The sequence below is a fragment of the Jatropha curcas genome, chromosome 10, assembly GCF_041381405.1.
Source record: "Jatropha curcas cultivar XTBG-Jc1 chromosome 10, XTBG_Jcur_1.0, whole genome shotgun sequence".
In the NCBI taxonomy this organism is placed as follows: Eukaryota; Viridiplantae; Streptophyta; class Magnoliopsida; order Malpighiales; family Euphorbiaceae; genus Jatropha; species Jatropha curcas.
In genome coordinates this window covers 21,005,815-21,019,255 of record NC_143160.1, presented here as the reverse complement: position 1 = coordinate 21,019,255, position 13,441 = coordinate 21,005,815, and the positions used below count along the sequence as shown (strand labels likewise).

General features: G+C 29.5%; 1 protein-coding gene and 1 long non-coding RNA gene across 2 annotated transcripts; one reads left to right on the top strand and one right to left on the bottom strand.

Moving 5' to 3' along the window:
• Positions 1-236: 236 nt before the first annotated feature.
• Positions 237-6,660, bottom strand: LOC105636060 (RING/U-box superfamily protein). The gene is made up of 4 exons (XM_012219231.4): positions 6,452-6,660; positions 5,496-6,040; positions 3,780-4,540; positions 237-913 (listed from the first exon to the last, which is right to left on the bottom strand). Exons 2-4 carry the CDS (start codon positions 5,913-5,915, stop codon positions 532-534), a joined length of 1,563 nt encoding a protein of 520 aa, XP_012074621.1. The 5' UTR covers positions 5,916-6,040; positions 6,452-6,660; the 3' UTR covers positions 237-531.
• A 3,125-nt stretch (positions 6,661-9,785) lies between these two features.
• On the top strand, positions 9,786-12,569 carry LOC119369671 (uncharacterized). Its single transcript, XR_005177237.2, has 3 exons — positions 9,786-9,877; positions 10,020-10,161; positions 12,319-12,569. It is a non-coding gene; the product is annotated as an uncharacterized LOC119369671 (long non-coding RNA).
• Positions 12,570-13,441: the final 872 nt, after the last annotated feature.

Here is a 13,441-nt window from a genome sequence, read left to right as displayed (position 1 = left end):
AACCATCACTAAAGGTTTGATTGAATTTCAATTATTTCCAAACCGCCACTTTAATGTGCGTTTGATTATTGCTTTAAACGAACCAAATCAACTCCCGAGCGTTCCTGCACCGGAGTCCTTGCCTTTTACAAAGAAGCAAACAAGTGTTGAATTAAACAGATAACGGTTTTACCTTAGCCCTAAGTCTTATTAACACAAGGGTTCTATTTTATTGAAGGCATGCACACAGAGCAACAAAAGATGAATTTGTTTCACTTTCTTTTAATTCAACAATATAAATGTTTTTTTTATGTATTTTCATTCTTTTCAGAAGAGATCAACCATCATATAATGCCTCTTCAATTTGGACTTTATGCAATGACCTTCAAGGTCAAATATTGTCTCAAGAAAACTACAATAGAAGGAAGTGCTGTTTGCTGCACCTCATTGTAAATGCAAATGGAGTAATTAGAGTGAGTTGCTCTTTTACCTCCTTTAAGCATCAGAGAGAGGATATGCAACTTCTTTTTACCTAGTTTCTGGCAGTCCTATTCATTGAATGTAGTCTTCGTAGTAGTTGTCACTAATTACAGAGACAAATCTCTCGAGCCAAGGAAGCTGATGAAGATCCTTCATGGCATCTACGTATGAGTCTGTACAACGGGGAGGGGACTGATAAGGGTGATGATCGCTCAAACTGAAACCCCCAGCAAGAAATCTTTGGATCAATGCAAGTTGCGATCTCTCTTGCTCTGAGTAAGCATCCATGAGCATAGGTAGTGAGTTAAAAGTCTCCCATGCCCACTGTTCTGATTCTTGCACAGACTGTGTAACCAAATCTTCAGCGTTGTTTTCATCCCAAAAGGCACATTGACAGGTCTGTTGTCCATCTCTGTATTCGGCACCACAGGAATAACAGAACTCATGCCCACACCTGCAAAAAGGAAGCAGAGTTTTTTTCCTTAGGAACATCAAACCATGTTGTGATAGGAAGTTGATTGCAGCAACATCTTCACTCTGAATGGTCACCAACAACCATGGAATAACTCACTAGTGCACAAACAATGCAGGACAGAAGCAAATCAAATGATACAATTAAAAGTGGACAATCTTATTATCATTTCTAGTAATATTAGGCTGTACTTGTGCAGAATAATACTTTATTGATCCCAACCAAAATCAAAAAACAAAGAGCTGAGCATAGAATTAACCAATAATTACTCCTCAAAACTCTCTTTTAGAATATCTTGATGGACAATCAAGTATATTTTGTGAACATTTCATATTTAGGTTTCAGAAATGAGGAAATTAAGCTTAGCTTTCATAAGATGAGGTAAATGAACATCCAAAAAAAAAAAAAAACAACACAGGAAACATGCTGGCATGTATCTTTATTTGCTATATGGAGATACACAAAGCTCATGAAGCAGAAGACATGCAGTAGGCCAATGCTTGTCCCTAAAATGGGGGTAAAAAAGAACCATTTTGGATGAAGAAAAGAAAGATGTTTTCAATCTTCACTAAACAGGGACAAACCACCTGAAAGTGAGAAGGGAAGCCCAACACCAAATTTGAACAGAATTTATTACAATCCCCATATTCCTATTGAGTAGCCATGCAACTCACATGATTATGAGTTATGACCCATTGATGCCCTTTCTTATCAACTAAGCCTCAAGCTAAGTGGAATTGATAATATGAATCATTTTCCTTCATTCCATCCACAAAGATCAAGGGCTGCTAATTCCTTTTTTTTTTATTTTTTCTTTTACTACATCATCTGAAATCTGCCTTGCTTTCTTTTCCTACAGTTTCAATATAGACAACCTTGCTAATATATTCCTCAATCTATGATGCACAAGTCCAAATAATTTCAATCTCCCCTCTCAAATTTTCCTTAATACGTCTCCACCAAGAAAAAAAAAAAGAAGACAAGAAAAGAAAACAATTTTGCAACCCATATAGAACCTTTTCCACTGATTACTCCAGTAGAAAGCCATACTCTTCACTAAATCTCCGTATCTCTTTTTAACTCTTCCATACCTTTAATTTATATCAAATAGCATGTCCAGAGTTGTGTATTCTTTGGCATTGACTAAAATCAACTGAATAATCCTAAATCATTGTCAGCTGTCAGCCACATCTTCTAACATGTACAGTTATTGAATATCCTCAGCTGATCCTAGCTTCTTTAGGATGTGATTTAGAGACCATAGGGTCATTACCCCTTACACGATGAATTGAACTTCAATTTGAAAGTAAAAATCTAGGATGGTTATGCTGCTCTTGGCCATATAACAGACCACAGAAACACAAATCTTTATTCAATTGCCATGATCTAGCATGCTTCTACAAATCAGATACTGTGTACATGTCGAAAGGCAAGAGTCAGAAACCAAAATCACATATCATCATATTGTTATTTAGATTATATATTGGATTAAAAATGCTATTGAATTTTAGTGTGTCTGTGTCATGAAAAGAAATATCTTCAATAACTTTCCATCAACAAATTTGGCACCTAAAATCCATTTCTGTAATGCCTAGACAGACCATTTTCCCAAGGAATTGTAGATTGAACAACTTGCTTTTGCATGTAAGGCACAAGTGCATACAATTTAAATTCTTACAACAAAGAACATTTATGGAGGCTGCTAAAACTCCAAGTTGACAATGATAAAATGCATCTTAAAACATGAACATGTGGTGGACGTTGCACCACACAAATGTGGAACGACAATTTGAGAACAAATATATGGGTGCAGTTGTGCAAAATGTAGAAAATCATATTTTGAAAAAACTAAAACCTGTTTCAGATTTATCACAAGAATAAATATCATATACGATAAAATACAATCATGAAATGCCATGAAAATAAAGAAACAAAATATTGAAGAGCACTTCATTACAATGTAACAAGGAGTGGTCTGAAGGAGAAGATATAGGAAAAAATAAATAAGTAAAAGAACAGAAGCATGTCTATGTTGAAAGTAAATATTTAACTAAGGATTATAGATAAATTAAATTGTGTTTGGGGAAGGTGATTTCAGAATTTTGCTAAAAGTGGTGAAACTACTAATAAAAATTAGTGGGGAGACAGAGAGAGATAAAGGTTAAAGACAATAAATATTTTATTCTTTTGACTATTATGGATCTTTCTAGGTGTGTAAGCTTTATTACTTTCAAGAGATTTTACAGAGTTAATAGTCATAATAACTCAAAATTCTGGGTTTTCAAATGACCATTTACCAACCAACATTAAGCTTTTGCTTTTTCTTTCTCCTTTCTCTTTTTTCGGCATTTCTAGAACTAGGGATAAAAGCCTGTTCAAACTCCCTTACAAGGTGTTAGGGGGGATGACATTTGATCAGTCAAATTGCTGAAGGGCTGTAGTTTAAGGGCATAATCTCTCTTTCCCCTTGTCCATTCTTCTGTATCCTTATAAAACTCCCTCCACCCCCCAACTTTCTTTAAGATATTCCTTCCCCCCCCCCCCCCCCCCCCTCTTTCACAATTAAAGAATAACAAAAGAATATGTCAATAAGGTAAACATGGGCATTAAACATAAAATATTATATAATAACTCCACCCTAATCAATAAATTTTCAAGAGTTAAATAGGGTATTAGCTTATGGTTTCTTGACTTTCCCAGCAACTTAATTCTAAAAAACCAGAGCAATGCCTCTATATGGAGAGAGGGAGACACCCTAATTAGGTAAAATAAGAGAGAGAGAGAGAGAGAGAGAGAGAGAGAGAAGGGGGGGAGGGGAACTAAAGTAAAACAAGATAAGGCATCATACCAGCAGGTCATATGATAGCAACCTTGGGTGAGCTCAATCATCCTGCGGCATTGTTGGCAACGCCTCCACCTTTTATTTTGTGCTAGACGATGCAAGGTAATGTCTGCAGCATCTCTCTCTTCCAATGGGAGGTTCTGGAACTCTTCACAGCTCATCAAAGAATGCCAAGGAACAGCACATTCCACACAGATAAACCTTTGACAAACAGGGCAGTCAACACAACTGTTATCAGACTGACTTGATGAACTTGCTCTAGCTGACAGACACTCGCGTGGATCAAGCAGGGCAGAACAATTTGGATAGGGGCAGTATATCCTATCTGAGTGGAGAACATCAGCTTCTGCGAGAGCTTTCTCCAAACATTCATATGAAGTGAGAGGCAGAAAAGATCTGCATTCATTGCTGGAGATGAAATATTTGCATCCTAACTGAGGGCATCTGATCGGTACTTGAGATGACTGTACTTTTCCGTCAACATAGGTTCTCATACAATGTGAACAGAATTTGTGGGAACATTTCATTGTGATCATCATTGGCGATATCTTTTCCTCACAACAGATAGAGCAGTTGTCACGTGCTTCATTTCCATTTGCAGGAAAAGACACAACCCCAATTGCTACCTGGGCCAAACGCAATGGCCTCTCAAGATCTAAGCTGGGGATGAGTTTCAGTACAAAGGCTTCCAGATTACTGGCATGTTCAAGGATCCTTTGCCTCAGAGCAATCAGAAGTGGAATTTCAACTTTCTCCCCATGTGTTATCTATCAAAATAAAACACCACTATAATCGCTTGGAAAGCATAAAACAAGAAGACATAAGACATTGAAGTAACAAGAGATTATGAAAAAAAGGCAAATTGATACCAAAAATACATAAATCCATGTCAGCTAACTCCAATTACTTCAAATCACAGAAATTTTTCCACAAGGATAAGTAGTCATGTAAAATAAAATTATGAAAAATTTTCATTAATAATACTCTGGAACGAGCATATTGCCAACTGGTACCTACCCCCTTCTTGCTTCCACCAACTTAATACTATAACAACTATAGGAAACAGTTGATAAATAACAAAAAGAAATGGATGGAAAGAAAAAAGGACAGGGAACCTTATATGGAAGATGGAAAACCAAAACAGAAAAGATATTTTAGATTCTATAATTCCAAATGAAAGCAAGCTAAACTACAGAATTCAGAAGCCTACAATAAGGAGAGTCTTTCCTCTTGCAACAAACTTCTAAAAATAGAACAGCAGAAGGCACAAAACCGATAATAGATACGAAAGAAATATGGTATATTCTTCCAAAATTCCCCCCTTCCTCTATCTGTAGGGCTGAAAGTACAAATGAAAATAGACATTGTAATCTCCATTTGAATTTTTTTTTTTTTCTTGCTTTCATGATTTCATAAAATATCACGTTGTTATATATCATCATCAATTGATATATAAGTGTAAGTATTACTATGAGTTTATATTTGAGGAAAATAAAATTATGAAATGATATACCTCAAACGATAAATAAGTTGTTATATATTTATACAAGTTAAAAATATGACATAGAACTATTTCAGTAGAGAGATTTTTATAATGTAAGAAAATATGCTATGAAATAACACCAAAATTTTACATATAGAAACAGTAGCTCTTCATTTGATTACATAATTTTCAGTAAAATGACAAAACAAAATATAAAACTTGTCTGATGAGAAACTCACCTGATCACATAACAGTTCGGAATCAGTAAATGCATAAACTCGGCGGATGTCATGCTGTAAAGCCTCAGCCAGTCCATCCATGAGAGCCAAATAGTCAGCAACAGATTCTTCAACATGGAAATCCAGCTTCTTTTGTACCTGAATCACAGGAACATTTGCTATTCTTTCCATTACAATACCAATTCCAGAAAATCCACAACCAGAGTCCCCTGCCTCTGCTATAGAGATGCCCTTAAAAAACATCTTAACAGAAAATTCATCAAGTTTTTCGTTTTGCTCCTCCCTTACTATTTCTTCAGGCTCCTTCCACACTTCCTCATCTTCACAACAACTCCGAAACTCTTCCTCATCTTCTTCCAGTTTTATTTCACTGACCAAATCCACCGAGGCCACATCATCAAAAGCAGTCTGATTCTCCATTTTCACCACCAGTCTCTGAAAAACTCCCACCTCAGGTATGAAGACTTCCAAATATGATTGTTACCAAACTCCAAGTCAAACCCACCAACGCATTAGCCTGCAATTCTCTGCCTCAGCTTCTATTCCTTCACAAATCACAAGAAAAAAAAATTACATCAAAATGCAAGCTTTTAGCTCCTTCAAAGATTCAAAACTGAAACCCAAGCGAAACCCACCAAACAATTTATTCAAAACTTCAGAATCTAGCACATATTTCCACTAAAATTACCAGAAAATAGATGCATATCAAACAATGATCATACTGCTGCTGATTCTGAACTAAAATCTGAAACATACCCATCGACAGATCAAACAAAATCTCATGTTATCATTTAATTACTTCCGGAAACAAAAAAACATGTGATCTTTTGGCGCCTCAACATCAATCTCCGTTTTTGATACCAAAAGAAAAAAACATTAATATATCTAAAATAAATGGAAAACCTACAAAAAAAAATAAAAGCATCAATTTAAGACAAGAAGTGAAGGTTCCATACCATGATGGCGGTGGGTTATCGGACCTCAATTTCAGACAAGATGGAATTTTAATCTCTGATGATTCCTTTGTGTGTCTGTCTAAGTATACCAAAAAAACCCTAATCTGACAAATTAAATTTTCATTTTTATATTTTTATTTGGATGAAAACATATTATGTGTTGAAGAGAGAGAAAGCGAAAGAAAGAGAGAGGTAAAGGCTAAACAGTTACCACTTACTACTGTTGGTCTTCTATTAATGGATGAATTATTATTTAGTCCTTGTAGTTTTATAGAATTCATAAATTAAAATCTGCATGTTAAAATATTAATTAAATGGTCTTTTCATTTATAAATTAAAATTGGTGATATTTAAGATTAAGTTTTTTGTCATGTGCAAAAGAACATTTAAAAAACTTTGTTAGTAAAAATTGATATTTAGCATAATTTAACAGAAGAATTAAGAAAATTAATACTTGATAGAATAATATAATAAAACAAAGAGAATGTTTAATTATTTTTAAAAATAAGTTCTGATTTATTAATTTTATAAGGACTAAATAGTAATTCGTCTTTATTAATAATGTGCAAGAGAAAGGAAACGCGGTTGCTTTGCTGGCATTCTTGCTTGTTCTTTGACTTTCTTTTGCATGCAGTTAAGGTTTTTACTATTCTCTATATTCCTTTATTATTTAAAATATTGCCATGCTGTAATATTTAATTTAAAGAAAGTGTTCAAACTCGTTTATGTTTAACTTAAAATAAAATAAAATCATGTTTTTCACGAGAAGTTTAAGGAGGTTTATTGGATTAAGAGTTTATTTGATTTTAAAAGATTTTAAAGTTTTAATGGTATTCAATTTAGATTCTTTTAATGTCTATTAAAATTTTATGATATTCGATTCAGACTCTTATAAAATTCATAAAAATTTTATAGTATTTAATTACGACTCTTATAAAATCTATAAAAATTTTATGGTATATTCAATTACAACTTTTTAAAAATTCTTACAAATTTGATGGTATTCAAAAATTTATTGATTTGAAAGGATTTTATAAAAGTATTAATTTCGTTGGATTTTAGAGTGTTATAAATAAATAAAATAGCCATTCACAAATTCATCCTCCAATCCAAAATTTCAAAAATCTTTTAAAATCTAACAGACTCTTAGGAGGATGTTTTGGATTAAAAATCTATTAGATTTTAAAAGATTTTAAAATTCCAGTGGTATTCAATTTAGATTTTTTTTATAGTCTATTAAAATTTTGTGATATGCAATTCAGACTCTTATAAAATACGTAAAAATCTTATGGTATTCAATTACGATTTTTAATTTTATATCTTATTTTAAAATTAATATGCATTTATAATAATTATCTATATCTATATTTCAATTTAAAATTTTGAATTTTCTTTTTTTTTTTATAAGAGCACTTCACGCACTTTTTTTCTAAATTTAAAGTTTAAAATTATTATTTATTTAAAAATATCTATACATATTTTTGAATTTTTGAATTTTTTTTTGAATTGAAAGTTTAATTTTATTTTTGTGTCCATTTATTTGTAATAATTTTTATTTTTATATCTATATATGTTTATTATCATTGTATTTTTTTATTCTTTTGTTCTTAGCTTATTTGTAAAAACAATTCAACTAACGGTTATTGTTACATTTATTCTATTTTAGGTTATACTTATGTCTTTTATAATTGTTTTTATTTGTTTGTTTTCATTTCTCTAAAGCTGTAGAATGTAGTTTTTATAAATATTTATTTTTATATGTATAATAGAAAAAGTAACTTCTAATGTAATGTACAATAATAAAGTAATACAATAATCCACACAAAATGCGGATTTCCATCTAGTATATATATAATACTGGAGGAAAAAAAATTTTCAAAAAGCTTATTTGATACTCTCTTCTTTGAGCATTATTTTCTTTTTCTACAAATTTTTTAATTTTTAAATATTTATTGTCACATATCTAATCTAAAATATACTTATATTATATCTAAAATTTTAAATAATTAATATTTTTAAATTTTTAAATTTTGAAGTTAAAACTTTTAAAACTCTTGAACTTTTTTTTATATACTTATATCTATCTATATATACCTCTGTATATCTATCTATATATAAAATTTTGAAGCAAAAAAAATTTTTAAAAATACTGATGTGGCACTCACTTTTTTAGTGTTCTATTTTTTTTCCTTTTTAGAACTATTAAATTTTTAAAGTTTAAATTTTAAAATTTTTGAGTTTTTTTCTCATCTTGTATCCGTATACATATATCTATTCAATATTTTTCTTTCATAATGACTTTTTTTTTTTTAAAAAAAAAATTTTGTTGTTCCTTTCAATTATTTTGCTTTCAATTCTCCTTCTTTCAATTTTTTCGCTTTCAATTCTCTAGGTTTTGATTGTATTGTGAAAATATCTTAATTTTATTTTTTTATTTTGATATAAATATATTATTGTCGTTTTCATTTTTTTTTTTTGAAATATATATTATTGTCATTTTTTTTTTTGAATAAACCGACAGTATCTAGACCTTATCCATTATCAGGGATCACCTAATCCGGCTTAAGGTTTAGTCACAATTAAGGCTCTCGCCCTTCCCTGCATGTGCATTTAGTAGAGATCGAATCCAAAAGTTCTTTCCATATATCCAGCCTGCATTGCCAACTGAACTATAACTCATCAGTTTGTTATATATATATTTTTCTGTGTTTTGCAATAATTAAATTATATATAATATATTTCTATATAGTACTCTATTAAATTATTTGAATCATAAAAATTTTATAGAATTATCTATGGTGTTTAAATTGTTTAAATATTTATATAAAATTTTATAATTATTTAAAATAAATTAATAGGATTATAATTTTTATAATATAATAATTGAATAATACAACTTGCGAGAAAATGGATCTTTTAATAATATACTAAATACAATTTATAAAATATAATGTACAACAATAAAGCAACCAATCGGTCAAATTGCAGGTCTTCAACTAGTATACATATAAGTTTGAAGCAAAAAAAATCTCCAAAAAGCTTTATCGACACTCTCTTTTTTGAGCGTTTCTTTTTGTTTTTTTCTACAAATTTCTAATATATATATATATAATCCTGAAACAGAAAAAAATTCCAAAAAGTTGAGCTGGCATTCTATTCATTCAACATTCTCTTTTATTTTTTTTTAGAAAATTTTGACATTTTTTGTTTATTTTTCTGCATTGTGATTGGACACTTTTTTAAATATTTTTTAAAAAATTAATTTTTATAAAAGATGTGTAGGTAATTATAATTATAATTTTTTATTTTGTTTAGTATTCTGTTACACAACTATCTATTATCTTATCTGTTAAATAGATATATACATAGTGATCTCTTCTCTTCGATCACAAAATCTTGTTCCAAAGGGAAACAGACGTTCATCAGGTTTGATTCTTCTTTCTTCCATATTTTAGATTTCCATTATCACACTTTGATGCTCAGTAATTTTGTTTTTATGCTTGAATGAATTGTTGTTCATATAAAATAAAATTAATTATTGTTTTCTTGATTTGGAATCTTTGAGCAGTTATGGCCTAAGTGATAACTAACGAAACAAATTTTATGGTGGCTGTTAAATTGAACCAGAAGAGTCCCAATTGTAAATCAAAATGTGGCTGAAAAGTCAATTCTTCACGGGATATTTCTACTCAAGCAAAGACACAAAAAGGGTATTTAAAATTGTCAAGCTCAGATTCTTTTACTTGACTTTATAGTTAACGTATTCTTAGTTTGATTTTTTAAAAATCTATTCCCTCTATGATTGATGGCCTGAAGCCAATTATGTTTCAAGAGGAATTTGGTCAAGCATATTAAAATTTCTTAGTTTCAAATTTATGTATCTAATAAGTCTGCTTAGGTGATCTTCAAATATTATGATTGTGTTTTAGTTTTTTCTCATTTTTATTTTATTTTTATTTTGCGTGTCGTTATGTATCTGAATTGATTGCGAGCCATCTTTAGCCTTTGATTATAAATAAAATAACTATTATAAAACTTTTATGTTCTTTTATCACATATTTATCAAGCATAGAGAGGGAAAGTCGGCTAAATATAGAAATAGGACACTGAGTTAGTAAACTAAACAAAGTTTTAAATTAGTTTTAGTTAGGATGCTTAAAAAAAAAAAACATTAGTTTCTATCTTTTTATTATCTGTTATAGATTAATTTTGTTAAGTTTTTGTACAATTTTAAACTTTTCATGTTTGAACTTATTTTTAATTGTCATAAAAATGTATCACTATGAAAAATTGAATAATCAAAAGTTTTAAAAAAATTTTAAATAATCGTTCATCTTAAAATAATTGGAAAGTTGACTCTTTCAAAGAGAGTCCAAAATTTATTTATAATTAATAGATATATATTCAACATTATTTTTTTAAAATTTATTTTTTTTACTTTTCTATATTTTATTGGATTTTATTTTGTAAAAATTTATTTCTTAATAGATATATAGATAATTTCCTTTCAATAGATATATAGATACATTATTTTTGAATTTTTTTTCTTATACGTTTCTATATGCATATATCTATCTAATAAAAAATATTTACTATATACAAATAGCGCCAATTATTTATGGACCGGTAACTACTTTCCTTTCATATATTTACTGCATGGTAAAAGACATGATACAATAGGGTCAATTATTTCCATATTCTTTTTTTTTTTTTTTTTTGGATAATAATTATTTCCATATTCAAATACCTACTATGTTGGCCTGCATAAGAGAAATAGATTAAGGTGGTGACGAAGTTCTAGGACGTGGGATCCATTATCGTATATTTAGCGGGATAAGGAGTCTTTATTTTTTATTTTTTATTTTTTTTAAAGTTTATAAAATTAGTGCTTGTATTAGTGTTTGTATTTTCTTTTAAGTAAGTTTCGTGTTTAGTAAATGTAAGTTAGAAATTAGTAATGAAAGAATGGTAAAAGGATTTGATTAGTAAACATGAATATTTAAATAATGCAAGGTAGAATAAGCAGAAATTAAGAATTTAATCTTATAATTATAGAACATCATTTATATCCTTTTATATATATTCTTAAGGGCTTTGAGAGGTTTGGTGACATCTAATAGAGGATTGAGAAGTTGAGAAATGATTTGCTATAAACAGATGAACTGTGAGTAGTGCTAGATAATTCACATTATTCACTTGCATTTTGCATTTATGCATACACGACTAAATGGTAGATGTGCATTTCTTGGTAAATTACTATTTGTGTTTCATTATTTGCTGCTATTGGATATTGCTTAATTAGTTGTAATGTGCTACATATATGCCTTGCTTGTGTGGAATTGGAATGAAGTAAGTCACCATTGGGTTTGTGAGGGTAGTCCATGATACTGTCGGCCATGTATGGGGAGATCGGCGTCCATGTGTGCATCTGATGAAAAATGATATGGATGATATAGAAAACCACAGGGTGACCTCCTATTGGTATGAAAAGAAATAAGAGTATAAAAGAAATGAGAAGACTGGTCAAATGAGGTTGAGACCGGTCAAGTGAGGTTGAGACCGGTTGGCCATGTAAGGGGATCGGCTCCCTGGTGCACAAGTGATGAAAGGGCAGGCCATGTATGAGGATAGCTCGTAGGGAATTTTGGTGACGTTACTGACCAATTTCCACTTGATGTGGTTAGTTGAAGGTGTTAATAGTTGTGATTGTTGTTGTTATGTAATTGGTGTGATTGACAACATGATCATATAACTAGTCGGATGGCTAGATTGATTTACATACGCATTTGTGTGATTGTATGGGGTGAGGGTTATCTAATCTTACTCACTAAATTTAGGCGCTCATCCTTGCCTTAATATTTTTTCAGGTTACAGATCTTTCAATAACTCATTGTCCGTCACCTGTCTAGACGATACCTCCATAAATCTTGTAAAATTTTTTTAAGTTCTTAGATTGTTTCACAATTACGATAGTATAAAATTATTAATGTATTACTTATTAAAGTTCCTATTATGTAACATATTAATATAGCTTAGAGGATTTTGAAAATTGATATTATTGAATATGATGATGCGGGCCAAGCGAGCCCAAGACTTATGTTAGTTGAAAATTATTGACATTGGCCTAAGGCTGTTTCTATTGAACAGAAAATTTATTTAGTATTTATTTGACTTATTACGAGCTTTGGTGACTTTAACTCTACCTAGATCCTAGTGCCGGTCCAGTCCCAGATAACAGGTCGTAACATAAATATATATTTGGATTCTCCAATTGCTAGGTTAATATATTATATACAATTCAAGTTACTAGTCAATAGATTAGGGAGAGAAATATAAGTATAATATATTTCTTATTTATTTATTTATTTATTATTATTATATTATTTTTTATCATTTACATTAAAGAGAAATTTCTTTACTATCTATATATATATATATATATATATATTCAATAAATACATTGAAAATAATAAAAATATCTGATAAATTAAAAAAATAAATACATTTAATAAATTAAAAAGAATTCAGATATCTTATCATTTATAGTTAAAACAATGTTCTTATCATTTAAATTTAAATTTTATTATTTAATTATTAAAAAATTATATCAAATAATTATATATTAAAAATGAATAATTCATTTACAATAATTATCTATATCTATATTTCAATTTAAATTTTTTTATTTTTTATTAGATCACTTAACATACTTTTTAAGTTTAAAAATTATTACTTATATAAAATAATTAATGGATTATTTAATTTTTTGTGTCCATGTATTTATAATAATTATCTAATTTTTACATCCATATTTCTTTATTATTATCTTTATAGATGAAAATTTTTGTACATTTTTTAAATTTATAATTTTGCCAAATTTATAATTTTTTGTACATTTTAAAATATATTCTTTATTATTATTATCTTTATTATTATCTACCATCCTATTTTAAAACACACACACACACACACACACACACACACACACAC

Bases quoted from the DNA above. Each gene is read 5' to 3' on its own strand.
- LOC105636060 (XM_012219231.4), bottom strand. From the start codon at position 5,915: ATGGAGAATCAGACTGCTTTTGATGATGTGGCCTCGGTGGATTTGGTC. The intron at 4,541-5,495 runs GTGAGTTTCTCA...TTATTTTGATAG, and splicing joins CCGAACTGTTATGTGATCAG to ATAACACATGGGGAGAAAGT. The intron at 914-3,779 runs GTATGATGCCTT...TCCTTTTTGCAG, and splicing joins TGCTATCATATGACCTGCTG to GTGTGGGCATGAGTTCTGTT.